The 16,402-nt window shown below is 43.0% G+C and overlaps 1 protein-coding gene across 2 annotated transcripts in view; it reads right to left on the bottom strand.

Annotated features, from left to right (window-relative positions):
- The window catches only part of LOC121537086 (glycogen synthase kinase-3 beta), a 43,440-nt gene extending 27,595 nt beyond the window's left edge, over positions 1-15,845 (bottom strand). For both annotated transcript variants that reach the window (XM_041844849.2, XM_041844850.2), the window contains exon 1: positions 15,030-15,845. In XM_041844849.2, the coding sequence (XP_041700783.1) occupies positions 15,030-15,117 (88 nt within the window). In that variant the 5' untranslated portion in view covers positions 15,118-15,845. The remainder of the gene's footprint in view (positions 1-15,029) is intronic.
- Positions 15,846-16,402: the final 557 nt, after the last annotated feature.

The raw sequence follows: 16,402 nt of genomic DNA, 5'->3' as shown, positions 1-16,402 counted from the left end.
TAATGTCAGATCTTCAACATTGTATCCACTATCAGAAAAGAAAGTTTGGGCAGCACCTCCTACTGGAGAAATTATCTATCTACAGCCACCCTTTTCTTAGCTATGATATTTGTCACTGACTATTACCAATGTGCTATCGTGAGAATGATTGTTGAGAGATCTCTACTTAAAAACTAAATAGATTCATTGTTGCTATTGAAGTCATTCCAAAGGGTAGGCTTAACAGAGCAAATTAAATGCAGTGGTGTCAATTACTTAAGTAAAAATACTTTAAAGTACTACTTAAGTGGTTTTTTGGGGGTCTCTGTACTTTACTTTACTATTTATATTTTTGACTACATTTACTTTTACTCCACTACATTCCTAATGAAAATAATGTACTTTTTACTCCATACATTTTCCCTGACACCCAAAAAATGTCGAATGCTTAGCAGGACAGGAAAATGGTCCAATTCACACGCTTATCAAGAGAACATCCCTGGTCATCCCTACTGCCTCTGATCTGGCGGACTCCCTAAACACAAATGCTTAGTTTGTAAATTATGTCTGAGTGTTGGAGTGTGCCCCTGGCTATCCGTAAAAAAATAAGAAAATTGTGCCGTCCGGTTTGCTTAATATAAGGAATGTGAAATGATGTATACTTTTCCTTTTGATATTTAAGTATATTTTTCCAATTACATTTACTTTTGATACTTAAGTATATTTAAAACCAAATACTTTTAGACTTTTACTCAAGTAGTATTTTACTGTCTGACTTACTGTCTGACATTATCTATTAAGGTAATTGGGTGCTTTTTCCAAAACTGATGCAATGTGACCATACTTCCTCAATCCTATAGAAATGTGTGGGAAGAACTGAAAAAGTGTGCGCAAGCAAGGAGGCCTACAAACCTGACTCAGTTACACCAGCTTTGTCAGGAGGAATGGGCCAAAATTTACGCAACTTATTGTGGGAAGCTTGTGGAAGGCTACCCGAAACGTTTGACCCAAGTTAAACAATTTAAAGGCAATGCTACAAAATACCAATTGAGTGTATGTAAACGTCTGACCCACAGGGAATGTGATGAAAGAAATAAAAGCTGAAATAAATAATTCTCTCTACTATTATTCTGACATTTCACATTCTTAAAATAAAGTGGTGATCCTAACTGACCTAAAACAGGGAATTTTTACTAGGATTAAATGTCAGGAATTTGGCTAAGGTGTATGTAAACTTCCGACTTCAACTGTAAGTCATTTATCATCAATTATACTATTTAGGCCTACAGTGGGGAGAACAAGTATTTGATACACTGCCGATTTTGCAGGTTTTCCTACTTACAAAGCATGTAGAGGTCTGTAATTTTTATCATAGGTACACTTCAACTGTGAGAGACGGAATCAAAAATCCAGAAAATCACATTGTATGATATTTAAGTAATTAATTTGCATTTTATTGCATGACATAAGTATTTGATACATCAGAAAAGCAGAACTTAATATTTGGTACAAAAACCTTTGTTTGCAATTACAGAGATCATACGTTTCCTGTAGGTCTTGACCAGGTTTGCACACACTGCAGCAGGGATTTTGGCCCACTCCTCCATACAGACCTTCTCCAGATCCTTCAGGTTTCGGGGCTGTCGCTGGGCAATACGAACTTTCAGCTCCCTCCAAAGATTTTCTATTGGGTTCAGGTCGGGAGACTGGCTAGGCCACTCCAGGACATTGAGATGCTTCTTACGGAGCCACTCCTTAGTTGCCCTGGCTGTGTGTTTCGGGATGTTGTCATGCTGGAAGACCCAGCCACGACCCATCTTCAATGCTCTTACTGAGGGAAGGAGGTTGTTGGCCAAGATCTCGCGATACATGGCCCCATCCATCCTCCCCTCAATACGGTGCAGTTGTCCTGTCCCCTTTGCAGAAAAGCATCCCCAAAGAATGATGTTCCCACCTCCATGCTTCACGGTTGGGATGGTGTTCTTGGGGTTGTACTCATCCTTCTTCTTCCTCCAAACACGGCGAGTGGAGTTTAGACCAAAAAGCTCTATTTTGTCTCATCAGACCACATGACCTTCTCCCATTCCTCCTCTGGATCATCCAGATGGTCATTGGCAAACTTCAGACGGGCCTGGACATGCGCTGGCTTGAGCAGGGGGACCTTGCGTGCGCTGCAGGATTTTAATCCATGACGGCGTAGTGTGTTACTAATGGTTTTCTTTGAGACTGTGGTCCCAGCTCTCTTCAGGTCATTGACCAGGTCCTGCCGTGTAGTTCTGGGCTGATCCCTCACCTTCCTCATGATCATTGATGCCCCACGAGGTGAGATCTTGCATGGAGCCCCAAACCGAGGGTGATTGACCGTCATCTTGAACTTCTTCCATTTTCTAATAATTGCGCCAACAGTTGTTGCCTTCTCACCAAGCTGCTTGCCTATTGTCCTGTAGCCCATCCCAGCCTTGTGCAGGTCTACAATTTTATCCCTGATGTCCTTACACAGCTCTCTGGTCTTGGCCATTGTGGAGAGGTTGGAGTCTGTTTGATTGAGTGTGTGGACAGGTGTCTTTTATACAGGTAACGAGTTTAAACAGGTGCAGTTAATACAGGTAATGAGTGGAGAACAGGATTGCTTCTTAAAGAAAAACTAACAGTTCTGTGAGAGCCGGAATTCTTACTGGTTGGTAGGTGATCAAATACTTATGTCATCCAATAAAATGCAAATTAATTACTTAAAAATCATACAATGTTCCGTCTCTCACAGTTGAAGTGTACCTATGATAAAAATTACAGATCTCTACATGCTTTGTAAGTAGGAAAACCTGCAAAATCGGCAGTGTATCAAATACTTGTTCTCCCCACTGTATATAGCGTTTGCAAAGTCATCAACATCTATTGTTTCAATTCAACAAAAAATAGGCACAATACAATAGGCTTAGGGTTTCAAGCTCTGGTTGATTTCAAATTGAATGCTATTTAGTGTATTGAATTGTCAATGCAACCAAATATCAACATTTGAAGGAGATGCATCTTCTGCTTGGATAGTTCCATCTGTGCCACTGACTTAGCCTGGCTTTAATTCTAGTTTGTCTACTAAATAAAAATGGATGTAGGATTCACATCTCCATATCAAATAAACATCTAAATTAAACAATGGAACTAAATCAAATCAAACTTTATTTATAGTGCATTTAAAGTTTAATTTGATTTAGTCAAAAAAAAATTACTTCGATTTTTGGTTGAGATGGAGACGTGAATCCAACATATCAATTAAGAATTTGTAGACAAACTGGAATTAAAGCCAGCCTTTTAACTTGTCGAAAAGTTAACAAATTATTTTTGGGATTCACGTCTCCAACTCAACAGCAAAAAAAAAATGTAAGAACGGGATTAAGCCGGTGGCACAGATAGAACTATCATCTCCTTTAAATGTTGATATTTGTTTGCATTGTCAAGCACAATTCAATATTATTTTTGTAATACAGTAAAGGAAAACTCCACCCAAAAATGGTATTTGGGTATTTCTTTCATTATTCCATTGTTGACCCAGTCTCTAAATGTGACTTGTTTCAGGAAACTAGGCGTACGTCGCACATCACTACTTCACAGGAGAGGCATTTGAAAGTAAACATTTATTTTGTATCAAAATGAGTTTCTTTTGGCAGAAATGCCTTCTGGAACATGTGAACTTTCATGTGCCTTAATAACAAACTTGTATGCCATCTGTAAATATGAATACAATTATTAAATTACGAGCCTAGTTGGTTTAGCCACAGAAAAAGACAGGAACCTTGGATGGGCTGGACATGCCGAGAGATGAGTTCGGATTGGTTTGACATGTTGCACGCTTCTGTCTATAACATGAGCTGCTCAGTATGTGTAGGTAATCCTTTCTAACACAGTTTTTTTTTAAAGAAATCACAAAGAACTGAAAAAGTGTTGCTAATGCTCTCCACTTTCTGGAGGACTGAGTTTTGAAATCAGTGTAATGCCTGGTGGAAGCAGAGTATGATAGCTAAAGAGATGGAGAAAATGCTGGTGTTTGATTGCAAATATGCTGAGGAAGTCGAAAAGAGAACACACAGAAAGAAGGCTGTTTTATAAAACACCTGTCTCCGGATTACATTTTTAACTAAGGGCAACCATGGCATCCATGAGAGAGAGGGAGACTCATTCATCCATGTATACGGGTAAGAGTCTAGCGAGTTACATTTTCAGATACTATACGTTTTCTAATTTTGTCAGAAAGTTGTTTGCATTGCTAGTTATAGACTAATGTTAGCTAGCTAGCTAACATTGAACCTAAGTTAGTTGGTTAGCTTTAGCTACCTACAGATTCATGCAGGGTAGTAACGTTATGAGTTGGGATTATGGTTCATTGTTGATTAGCTAGCTAGCTAGCTACATGTCTAAACAAAAGACTCCATTATGCAAGTAACCATTTCACTGTACCGTTTACACCTTCTGTATCCTGTGCATGTGACAAATAAACTTAGATTTTATTTGATATAGTGTGTTTACCAGAGATGGTAATGTGAAGAACAACATTACCTGCACCAAAGTCAAATTAGGATATAACGTTAGGCCCCGGTAGAATTCCCTGCTTTTATTTCATCACACTCTCAACCGCAAGCTATTTTCTGTAATTAGCTCACCATTAACTTGTAAATAATGATCTTGTTATGAGTTTATTTTCCTGTAATAATGAATACAAATTAGCTAAAGATAAGACATTGTCAGCTATATGATATGGTCATTATTTGAAATGGCTAGTCAGCTAACTTAACGTGGTTAGGGTACAGTATTGTTCCCGGGAGTACAAAAATATCAAAATACACATAACGTACCTTCAAAGGTACACATATAATCTCACATGGTACTGTTCGGTACCTTTTAGGGTACATGTGCGGATAATGAAATATAATGGTACATTTTGGTCCGCCTGGCTGACGCGACCCACGTGACTCACAGCACAGGGAGAGCGGTGATCACACTGGTCTGGAAAGGAGGCCGATTGCGTTCATCCACCTCTGGCCTGCTGGCCCCCCTACCTCTGCGGAAGCACAGTTCCCGCTCAGCCCAGTCAAAACTGTTCGCTGCTCTGGCACCCCAATGGTGGAACAAGCTCCCTCACGACGCCAGGACAGCGGAGTCACTCACCACCTTCCGGAGACACTTGAAACCCCACCTCTTTAAGGAATACCTGGGATAGGATAAAGTTATCCTTCTAACCCCCCCTTGTCTGTGTCTCTTCATAGTCCATAAGGTGTAGTTTTATGTTTTTTTAAATCAGATTTTACTGCTTGCATGAGTTACTTGATGTGGAATAGAGTTCCATGTAGTCATGGCTCTATGCAGTACCATGCGTTTCCCATAGGCTGTTCTGGACTAGGGACTGTGAAGAGACCTCTGGTGGCATGTCTTGTGGGGTATGCATGGGTGTCTGAGCTGTGTGCTAGTCATTTCAACTAGGGCTGTGGCGGTCATGAAATTTTGTCAGCAGGTTATTGTCATGCAAAAGACTGCCGGTCTCATGGTAATTGACTGTAAAACCATTGGTTGCATTATCAAAGCACGTCTCGCCAATGCGTCAAAATACCGCTATATAATTTCCCCCGTTTCTGCGCTGTCTCATATTGCTGCCCATATGAGAGCTTCGGTAGAGAATGCGTGATCAACAAATGGTATGAGAGTAAATATGGGAAAAAAATTAACAGAGTTGGTCCCCGTTGAGATACCTTGATATTTAAACAATTTATCTTCATCTTCCAACTATTCATGAGCTGATCTGTTATCTGTATAATCATCAACTAGATTTTGTCAAATAGGAGATATTCTGTCATTCGTTGGAGGTTATCTAGCAAACTTAGCAACTTTGGTCATTTAACTTTTGTTTCACATGCCGTTACAAAGTTTGTATGATTCGACAACGCTATGGCCTACTCTGGGTGCTCTCTGTGCATCAGCTCTGTGTCGAGATAGCCAAGGCCTACTGCTGAAATGCACTGAATTAATTGAGGAACATGATAACGCTCAGAATTTATGAACGGCCTGTTTCGCAATTCACAACAATGTAATTGGCAATCAAAGTTACTCTATCATTACTAAATATCAGTTTCACTTGCTGTGAAATCTCTAGATAGTGGCGCAACCAAGCCGGCAATGTGGTGCAGCGACAATCTTATTTTGGGAGAACCCTGGCATAGTGACAAAGTGATTTTAAATGCTTTACATTTTTATGGTATCTCTGGATAAATATGAATTATTCCCGGTACTGAAACTTGGTAGATTTTCAGGAAAATATGAATCCCTAATGTGTAGCACCTTTAACAGTTTTAACAGTCATTTCCTTAATGGGTGCATGCTTATTAGTAACTGGAATAAGCAATTTCATAAATGCGTCAAGTGCAGTGTCTGGTTGCTCCTCATTACACACCAACATTAATAATATGCATGTCAATCAATGTTGAATGCACCGAGCTGTCTGTTTAAACTACTGGCACACAGCTCAGACACCCATGCATACACAACAAGACATGCCACCAGAGGTCTCTTCACAGTGCCCAAGTCCAGAATAGACTATGGGAGGCGCACAGTACTAAATAGAGCCATGACTACATGAAACTCTATTCCACATCAAGTAACTCATGCAAGCAGTAAAATCAGATTTAGAAACCAGATAAAAATACACCTTGTGGAATAGTTGGGACTGTGAAGAGACACACACACACAGGCACAGACACACGCATACACACACAGGATAACATACGCACTATACGCACTATACACACACGTACACATGGATTTTGTGTTGTAGATACAGTATGTGGTAGTAGAGTAGTGGCCTGAGGGCACACACTTAATGTGTTGTGAAATCTGTTGTGAAATGTATTGTATTTTTATTTATTTTTTGTATATGACTGCCTTAATTTTGTTGGACCCCAGGAAGAGTAGCTGCTGCCTTGGCAGAACAGTGCAGATGCAAAGTTTGGTAACAGAATGACGGTTTGTACTGTTTGTGCCGTCATTCTGTTACCAAACTTTGCATATGCACTGTTCTTCAAGTAAATGTGTTTTTGTAAAAGTTTCTGTGGACATTTTAAAAAGTATTCCTTGTGCATTTTGGTATTTTATTAGGATCCCCATTAGCTATTGCAAAAGCAGCAGCTACTCTTCCTGGAGTCCACACAAAACATGACATAATACAGAACATTAATAGACAAGAACAGCTCAAGGACAGAACTACATACACACACGTAGCCTACATATCAATACATACACACAAACTATCTAGGTCAAATAGGGGAGAGGCGTTGTGCCGTGAGGTGTTGCTTTATCTGTTTTTTGAAACCAGGTTCTGTTTATTTGAGCAATATGAGATTGAACAGAGTTCCATGCAATAATGGCTCTATATAATACTGTACGCTTTCTTGAATTTGTTCTGGATTTGGGGACTGTGAAAAGACCCCTGGTGGCATGTCTGGTGGGGTAAGTGTGTGTGTCAGTAGTGTGTAAGTTGACTATGCAAACAATTTGGGATTTTCAACACATTAAAGTTTCTTATAAAAAGAAGAATTGATGCAGTCAGTCTCTCCTCAACTCTTAGCTGAGAGACTGGCATGCATAGTATTTATATCAGCCCTCTGATTAAAATGAAGAGCAAGACATGCTGCTCATGTCCAGTGCTGCAAGGAAAGACCTAGTTAAGCTGCAGCTGGCCCAAAACAGAGTGGCACATTTTGCTCTTCATTGCAATCAGAGGGCTGATATAAATACTATGCATGCCAGTACTTAAAAGTACTTCCATCATTCTTTATATCATTGATCTTCATAATACAGTTTCTTCTTCTTTTTGTTGAGCTTAGTCACATCATTTCTCAATTTGCAGTAAGTCAACCAGTCAGATGTGCAGCCAGACTTATTCGCCACTCCTTTTGCCCCATCTCTTTCAACCATACAGTTTTTCAATTCCTCATCAATCCATGGAGCCTTCACAGTCAGTGTCACGCCCTGACTCAGGGGACTCGTATATGTTGAGTCAGGGTGTGTATATTCTTTGTTTGTGTATATTTCTATGTGGTTTATCTAGGATGGGTATTTCTATGTTGGCCGGTGTGGTTCCCAATCAGAGGCAGCTGTCGCTCGTTGTCTCTGATTGGGGATCATACATAGGCAGCCTATTGGCACTATTGAGTTGTGGGATCTTGTTCCTGGTAAGGTTAGTTGTGTGTCTACCTTAGGACTTCACGTTTCATTTCCTTTGTTGTTTTGTCGTGTGTTTTAAGTTAAATAAACATGTACGCATATCACGCTGCGCCTTGGTCTGACCCGTCATTCAACGAACGTGACAGAAGATCCCACCAAACGAGGACCAAGCAGCGTGCCGAGAAGGAGGAAATGCCTGGGACTCAACAGGAGGTAACATTAGTAGATGTCCTCCTCGGTTGGGGGAGAATTACAGAGGAGGAGGCCGTCCGTTATCGGAAGGCGATGAAGGAGGAAGCCCGGGTAGGAGAGGAGAGACGGCACCAACAGTGCCGACAACGGAGACCCGAGAGGCAACCCCAATAAAAAAATTTGGGGGGGGGCACACGGTGTGGACGACGAGGCAGCAGGAGGCCGTGAAAGGGCGGATCTGCAGGTTAGGAGGCCACCATGTTACGCGGGCTGTTGGCTCAGAGGGAGCAGGAGTTATTCGGTCAGAGGGAGGCGCTACAGGAGGCTAAAAGGGAGAAGGAAAAAGTAGAGGCACGGCGAGAGGAGCTGGTTAGGCAGCAGAAGGAGCGGGGGTTAATAAAGGAACCCAGTCCTGCTCCCTGCACCAAGTTAGTGGTGCGTGTTCCCAGTCCGGCCCGTTCCTGCTCCTCGCACCAAGCCAGTGGTGCGCGTCGCCGGCCCGGCCCGTTCCTGCTCCTCGCACCAAGCCAGTGGTACGCGTTGCCGGCCCGCCCGTTCCTGCTCCTCGCACCAAGCCAGTGGTGCGCGTCGCCGGTCTGGCCCGGCCCGTTCCTGCTCCTCGCACCAAGCCAGAGGTGCGTGTCTCCAGTCCGGCCCGGCCCGTTCCTGCTCCTCGCACCAGGCCAGTGGTGCGTGTTCCTAGTCCGGTCCGGCCCGTGCCTGCTCCTCGCACCAGTCCTAGTCCGGTCCGGAGCCTGAGCGATCCGCTCCACCGGTGCCCGGTCCAGCTCCGGTCAGCGGCTCCAGTCCAGACCATGACGTCAGCCCCTCTCCAGGTTCGGGGTCTCCCACACCAGGGTCCAGACAGGGCCTGGAGTATCATGGGAGGAAGGAGAGGGGAAGCAGCACGCCGAGGTCCAGACCAGACCAGGGGCGCAACAGGGAGGCGGAGAGTAAGTGGTCGTCACGCCCGGAGCCGGATCCGCCTCCGAGGCGGAATGCCCACCCGGCCCCTACCCTGTTATGTTTATGTTGCGCGGTCGGAGTCCGCACCTTTGGGGGGGGGGGGGTTGGGTACTGTCACTTTGCAATCATTGGTTTTTGTTTGACATACATTTTAAAGTGAAAAATCAGAGTCTCTGTGTCACTCTGTTACCATGGAATTGCCCATAACTAAAAGGTACAAAGGATGTACCTTACAGGATACCACTACAGTGACAAACATTTTTACCCCTTTAAGAACACATTTCTGAGAATGTACCACAGGCATCAATGGGAGGAGTAGAAGGGTTGTCATTGTGTAGGTAATAACTATCACATTACTGAGTAATAACATGGACCCAATATCTGACATCTCTCTCTCTCTCTCTGTCTCTCTCTCTGTCTATCTCTCTTTCTCTCTCCGTCTCTCTCTCTCCCTCTTTCTTCTCGGTTTTTCTCTGACCCTCAGTCTCTCTCTCTGTCTGTTTCTTTCTGTTTGTTCTTCAGTTTGTTTAGCTCGCTCTATCCTTTTTCACTCTTAAAGCGGCAATTTAAATTTAACATCATGTTCAATATGTTCATTTTGTTCCCATCTCCATTGAGAGCGAGGGAAATAGAGAGAAAGACAGAGAGCGGGAGCTTTGAAATGCTAAACAAGACACTCATTGTTCTTGGCCAGCTGCCTCTCCCCAAAACAAAACTGGAGCGTGTGTGTGTGTGTGTGTGTGTGTGTGTGTGGGAGGGGCAGTGTTCACTATAGGATCCTACACTTTGGCTACAGCCACTTCAGATCATTGGCCAAGTTAGTCACACACACTGTTGCGTGTGTGTGTGTCTGTGTGTCTGTGAGTGAGTGACAACTTCTGCAGCTCTGTCGCACGCTGGGTATGTACATAGTCAATGGTAAGCGTAGAGGGGACTCCTACGTTAGGTACACCTATTGCTCATCTCTTGGCAGTAGTACTGTAGACTACTTTAATCACTGACCTCAACCCAACTCTCAGAGCATTCACAGTCAGTCCACTGACACCCCTATCAGATCACAGCAAAATCACACTCTACTTGAACAGAGCTATGCTCAATCATGAGGCATCAAAGCCAAAGGAACTGAATAATTTTAAGAAATGCTATAGATGGAAGGAAAGTAGTGTGGAAATCTACCAAAAAGGCAACAACAAATTCAATCTCTTTTAGACAACTTCCTGGACAAAACCTTTCACTGTAAGAGTGGAGGTGTAAACTTGGCAGTAGAAAACCTAAACAGTATATTTGACCTCTCAGCTTCCCTATCAAATCAAAGCATTTCAAGCAGAAAACCGAAGAAAATTAACAACAATGACATATAGTTTGATGAAGAATGCAAAAACCTAAGCAAGAAATTGAGAAACCTATCCAACCAAAAACATAGAGACCCAGAAAACCTGAGCCTACGCCTTCACTATGGTGAATCAATAAAATAATACAGAAGTACACTACGGAAAAAGAAGTAACAGCACGTCAGAAATCAGCTCAATGTAATTGAAGAATCCATAGAATTTAACGTAACGATGGTTATTATGGCCAAACAGTTCTATTTTTGTTTCATCAGACCAGAGGACATTTCTCCAAAAAGTATGATCTTTGTCCCCATGTGCAGTTGCAAACCGTTGTCTGGCTTTTTAATGGCGGTTTTGGAGTAGTGGCTTCTTCCTTGCTGAGCGGCCTTTCAGGTTATGTCGATATAGGACTTGTTTTACTGTGAATATAGATACTTTTGTACCCGTTTCCTCCAGCATCTTCACAAGGTCCTTTGCTGTTGTTCTGGGATTGATTTTCACTTTTCGCACCAAAGTACGTTCATCTCTAGGAGACAGAACGTGTCTCCTTCCTGAGCGGTATGACGGCTGCATGGTCCCATGGCATTTATACTTGCGTACTATTGTTTGTACAGATTAACGTGGTACCTTCAGGCATTTGGAAATTGCTCCCAAGGATGAACCAGATTTGTGGAGGTCTACAATTTTTTTTCTGAGGTCTTGGCTGATTTCTTTTGATTTTCCCATGATGTCAAGCAAAGAGGCACTGAGTTTGAAGGTAGGCCTTGAAATACATCTACAGGTACACCTCCAATTGACTCAAATTATGTCAATTAGCCTATCAGAAGCTTCTAAAGCCATGACATAATTTTCTGGAATTTTCCAAGCTGTTTAAAGGCACAGTCAACTTAGTGTATGTAAACTTCTGACCCACTGGAATTGTGATACAGTGAATTATAAGTGAAATAATCTGTCTGTAAACAATTGTTGGAAAAATTACTTGTGTCATACACAAAGTAGATGTCCTAACCGACTTGCCAAAACTATAGTTCGTTAACAAGACATTTGTGGAGTGGTTGAAAAACATGTTTTAATGACTCCAACCTAAGTGTGTGTAAACTTCCGACTTCAACTGTATACAGTACCAGTCAAAAGTTTGGACAGACCTAGTCATTCCTACTACTATTTTCTACATTTTAGAATAATAGTGAAGACATCAAAATAACACATACGGAATCATGTAGTAACCCAAAAAAGTGTTAAACAAATCAAAATATTGTATATTTGAGATTCTTCAAAGTAGCCACCCTTTGTCTTGATGACAGCTTTGCACACTCTTGCCATTCTCTCAACCAGCTTCATGAGGTAGTCACCTGGAATGTATTTCAATTAACAGGTGTGCCTTGTTAAAAGTTATTTTGTGGAATTTATTTCCATCTTAATGTGTTTGAGCCAATCAGTTGTGTTGTGACACGGTAGGGGGGTATACAGAAGATAGCCCTATTTGGTAAAAGACCAAGTCCATATTATGGCAAGAACAGCTCAAATAAGCAAAGAGAAACGACAGTCCATCATTAGTTTAAGACATGAAGGTCAATCAATCCGGAACATTTCAAAAACATTTAACGTTTCTTCAAGTGCAGTCGCAAAAACCATGAAGCGCTATGATGAAACTGGCTCTCATGAGGACCGGCACAGAAATGGAAGAACCAGAGTGACCTCTGCTGCAGAGGATAAGTTCATTAGAGTTACCAGCCTCAGAAATTGCAGCCCAAATTAATGCTTCACAGAGTTCAAGTAACAGACACATCTCAACATCAACTGTTCAGAGGACACTATGTGAATCAGGCCTTCATTGTTGAATTGCTGCAAAGAAACCACTACTAAAGGACACCAATAAAAAGAAGAGACTTCCTTGGGCCAAGAAACAAGAGCAATGGACCTTGTCCTTTGGTCTGGAGACCAAATTGGAGATTTTTGGTTCCAACCGCTGTGTCTTTGTGAGATGCAGTGTGGGTGAACAGATGATCTCCACATGTGTATTTCCCACCGTAAAGCTTGGAGGAGGAGGTGTGATGGTGTTGGGGTGCTTTGCTGGTGACACTGTCTGTGATTTATTAAAAAATTCAAGGCACACTTAACCGGCATGGCTACAACAACATTCTGCAGCAATATGCCATCCCATCTGGTTTGGGCTTAGTGGAACTATCATTTGTTTTCAACAGGACAATGACCCAACACACCTCCAGTCTGTGTAAGGGCTATTTTACCAAGAAGGAGAGTGATGGAATGCTGCATCAGATGACCTGGCCTCCACAATCCCCTGACCTCAACCCAATTGAGATGGTTTGGTATGAGTTGGACCGCAGAGTGAAGGAAAAGCAGCCAACAAGTGCTCAGCTTATGTGGGAACTCCTTCAAGACTGTTGGAAAAGCATTCCAGGTGAAACTGGTTGAGAGAATGCAAAGCGTGTGCAAAGCTGTCATCAAGGCACAGGGTGGCTATTTGAAGAATCTAAAATATGAAATATATTTTGATTTGTTTAACACTTTTTTGGTTACTACATGATTCCATATGTGTTATTTCATAGTTTTGATGTCTTCACTATTATTCTACAATGTTGAAAAACCCTGGAATGAGTAGGTGTGTCCAAACTTTTGACTGGTACTGTACATACATACACACTCAACTATACAATCTCCATACACTGTTTAGAGTCTATTTCAGTATGCTTAGGTCCAGTCAGTGAAAGGGACAATTGCATTGTGAAAGAGTATCTGAGATTCATTACCACTGCCACAACTCTCCCTCTGTAGCCCACACACAGAGACTTACAGAAATGCAGAAGATGATAGGCCTAATGGTACTGTATGTAAAGCAACGTCTGAACACTGAGGAGCAGGTGTGTAAATGTCTGATGCATGTGTATGTGCAGGGGTGCAACTTTCACTGGGGATGGACTTGTCCCCCCCACATTCTGAAATTGCATTTCTGTCCCCTCCAGTTTTATCATTGGAATGTGATACAAAACAAGGCAACGGTGTGCTTTAGGATCATGAGGACGCCTCAGAGCGGTCGGGTAGACTGTTTGGAGTGTTTATCCGGCTGGATTAAAAAATGTTTTTAAAAAAAGGTATGTTCCCCCACTACTTCTAAACCCAAAGTTGCGCCCCTGTGTATGTGTAATGGGCATAGGCTAAATACAATTACATGCTATTTATATACTATAGGCTGAGGCATCAGAGGCATAGGCTTTATTATTTTAATTTTCACAAAAGTTTTAAAACACCTTTAATGTTGTCAGGAGCATATATCCTGGCCAGTGCAGTGAAGCCATGTGCCCCATCAGAGTGCCTTCAGGATGGCAATATTGTCGCAACTTCAGTCTGATACATTGTGGCACATAGCCTACTCCACTGTCAATACATTTATCTGGCTTGTGTGCTGGAGCTCGTTTTTACATTCTGGAACGTTCAATTGAATGAAAACGGTGCTGTACTGAACGACCAGCTGAAAAACGGGGAGGGTTGTAGGTTGAAAATGCACCGCTGCCCTTTAAATAAGTCACTCATTGCTTCAAGCCACACCCTGGCACACCCACCCAACGGAGCAAACGTATCTCAAAGTCTGTTCAATAACGTAGCAAACGTTCGTGCGAACTGAACGCACCCCAAATTCCACGACAACTCAGCTAACACAAACTTGAAACGCACCCCTTTACTCTGAAAGATCAAATTCCCATGGCCACGCCCTCCCAGTCACGTTCTGTATGGGCGCACCTTCCCATTGATAATTGCGTAATAGACCGATACTGTCACTTGCTGCATCTGGCTGGTAAGAAATTTATACTTTCTGAGAAAACTGCTCGCAGAGCATGCAAAATTACATATAAATAAGTAATATATACAAAACATCCCCATGTAATAATAATATAACAGTGTATGCCTAGTCATGACCCTAAACCAGGCGCTCCATTCGACTAGAGAGCAGTAATCGGTTGAAATAAATGTTGTGATCTAAAGGAATGGACACCTAGAAGAATCTGCAAATGATAAGGCAAATCTGATCATGCCACTTGCCACGATGCTGGTTTGGGTGGCTGCCAGCCCTGACCCTCTCTCCCCCTCGGCGCGGCCCTCTACCTCTGGCCGCTGACCAGCCTAGAGTCGCACGTCACAGCGGTCCCTCCCCGCAGAAACCTGGGTGACACTACGCCTGAGAATCTCAGCCAGTGACACAGAATGGCAAGCCTGCCTGTGCTTTCAGACCTGGCGTCGAGTCAAGGTGCTTAACAAGGACACAACTAGTTTAAATTTGTTTCATTCGCAAGGCAGGCAATTGAGGCAAATTAGTTTGATTATTAAAAATGGTAGACTTACTGCTGACTTTCATAGAGCCAAAAGCCGATGGCTGCGGCACTGGTTTGCAGCTCTCCGCGAAGGAGGTGGTTCTGGGCCGCCCCGACATGATCCAATCCCCGAATCAAATACTGTATGCTACGTTACTGTAACTTGTTTGGTGGCTTGGTAGATTTATTTCCAAACCTTTGCATTCAATGAATGACAGTTCCTTAATCTGAATGTTAGATTATTTACAATATCAACTCCTCTCCACGAGCTTTCACAGTCGTTATTTTGACCTATCAATCTACCACTTCTCTTCCCCCAATAGTCGTTCAAAGCATCCTTTTCCTTCAGTTGGTAGGTCTTGGGGACGCGTCTTCGACTAAAATAGTCATGAATCTGGCCCCGTGGCCCCCGAATAAACCCACTGCTGGTTTGATTTCCCTAATTTGGTCACAGTTGAGCACAAAATGACACAAGTGAAACAATCAGATAATGCGTTAATGGGGAATGGTTGCTGTATATTCCTATAGATCCAAGACCATGCAGATCCTCTTCATATTCCAATGGAGACTCAACGATCCGTCCGCCATGCCGGCTCCCTCGCTCTTCTACCCTACGGACGATTCAAACGGAACAATCTGCCAGTTGCCCAATCTTTACATTAACGATTTCCACGGCCCTGCACACTCGTCCCAACTCCACACACCGTGACGTCCAAATCCGGTTCTTCCAGTAGGCTATCGGGTCTTGAGGCAACCCTGTGCACTTCGTTCCTCTGGAAAGGACCCGTCAGACCCGACGATTCTGGAATTCTTTTTTATTCCTTCCCCATCGTATTCGGGCTCGCTGTCTTTGTCACTACGGACCTTTGTAACGCTATTTGCGTAAATGGTGAGGCTTGGTTCTATGGGCAGATGCGCGTGGAGACGGGGTTACGCCAATAAACTACTGTAGAGAATCTGAGAATTGCGCAAGGGTGAATCTGGGGTAGGTAATTCAGCCAATCCGAAGCGTATCCCTTGGCGATGGGCCGAGAGCCCCGTATTGTAGACCAATAAGCACGCTGTTCTTGTAGAACACATGGCATAGTTTGCTTGACACCGCCCCTGGTGTTCCGAGGCTCGTGTCAGTGCGTTGCTGCGACTGGGGCAATGGGCGGGGACCGGGGGGCGATTAATGCCACTTTTTACGGGCGACCCGTGACAGTCAAACGAGCACAATCAATGGGCTTGTTTGAGTGGTAAGGCTGAAGCAACCGAATGCAGACGAAAGTCGAGGAGTGAAGTTGGGGGAGGTGCATCTGGGACAGCCGAAAGTCGTACACTGATGTGGTTTTCCAACAGCAAGGCTCAGTGCAGCATGGCAGTGTTGCCATTTCTTTTCTTTTTTTCTTTGTAATGTCGAAA

The sequence above is a fragment of the Coregonus clupeaformis genome, chromosome 23, assembly GCF_020615455.1.
Source record: "Coregonus clupeaformis isolate EN_2021a chromosome 23, ASM2061545v1, whole genome shotgun sequence".
NCBI lineage: Eukaryota > Metazoa > Chordata > Actinopteri > Salmoniformes > Salmonidae > Coregonus > Coregonus clupeaformis.
Note: the sequence above shows the minus strand (reverse complement) of the source record. Positions and strands in the feature narration are given on the sequence as shown.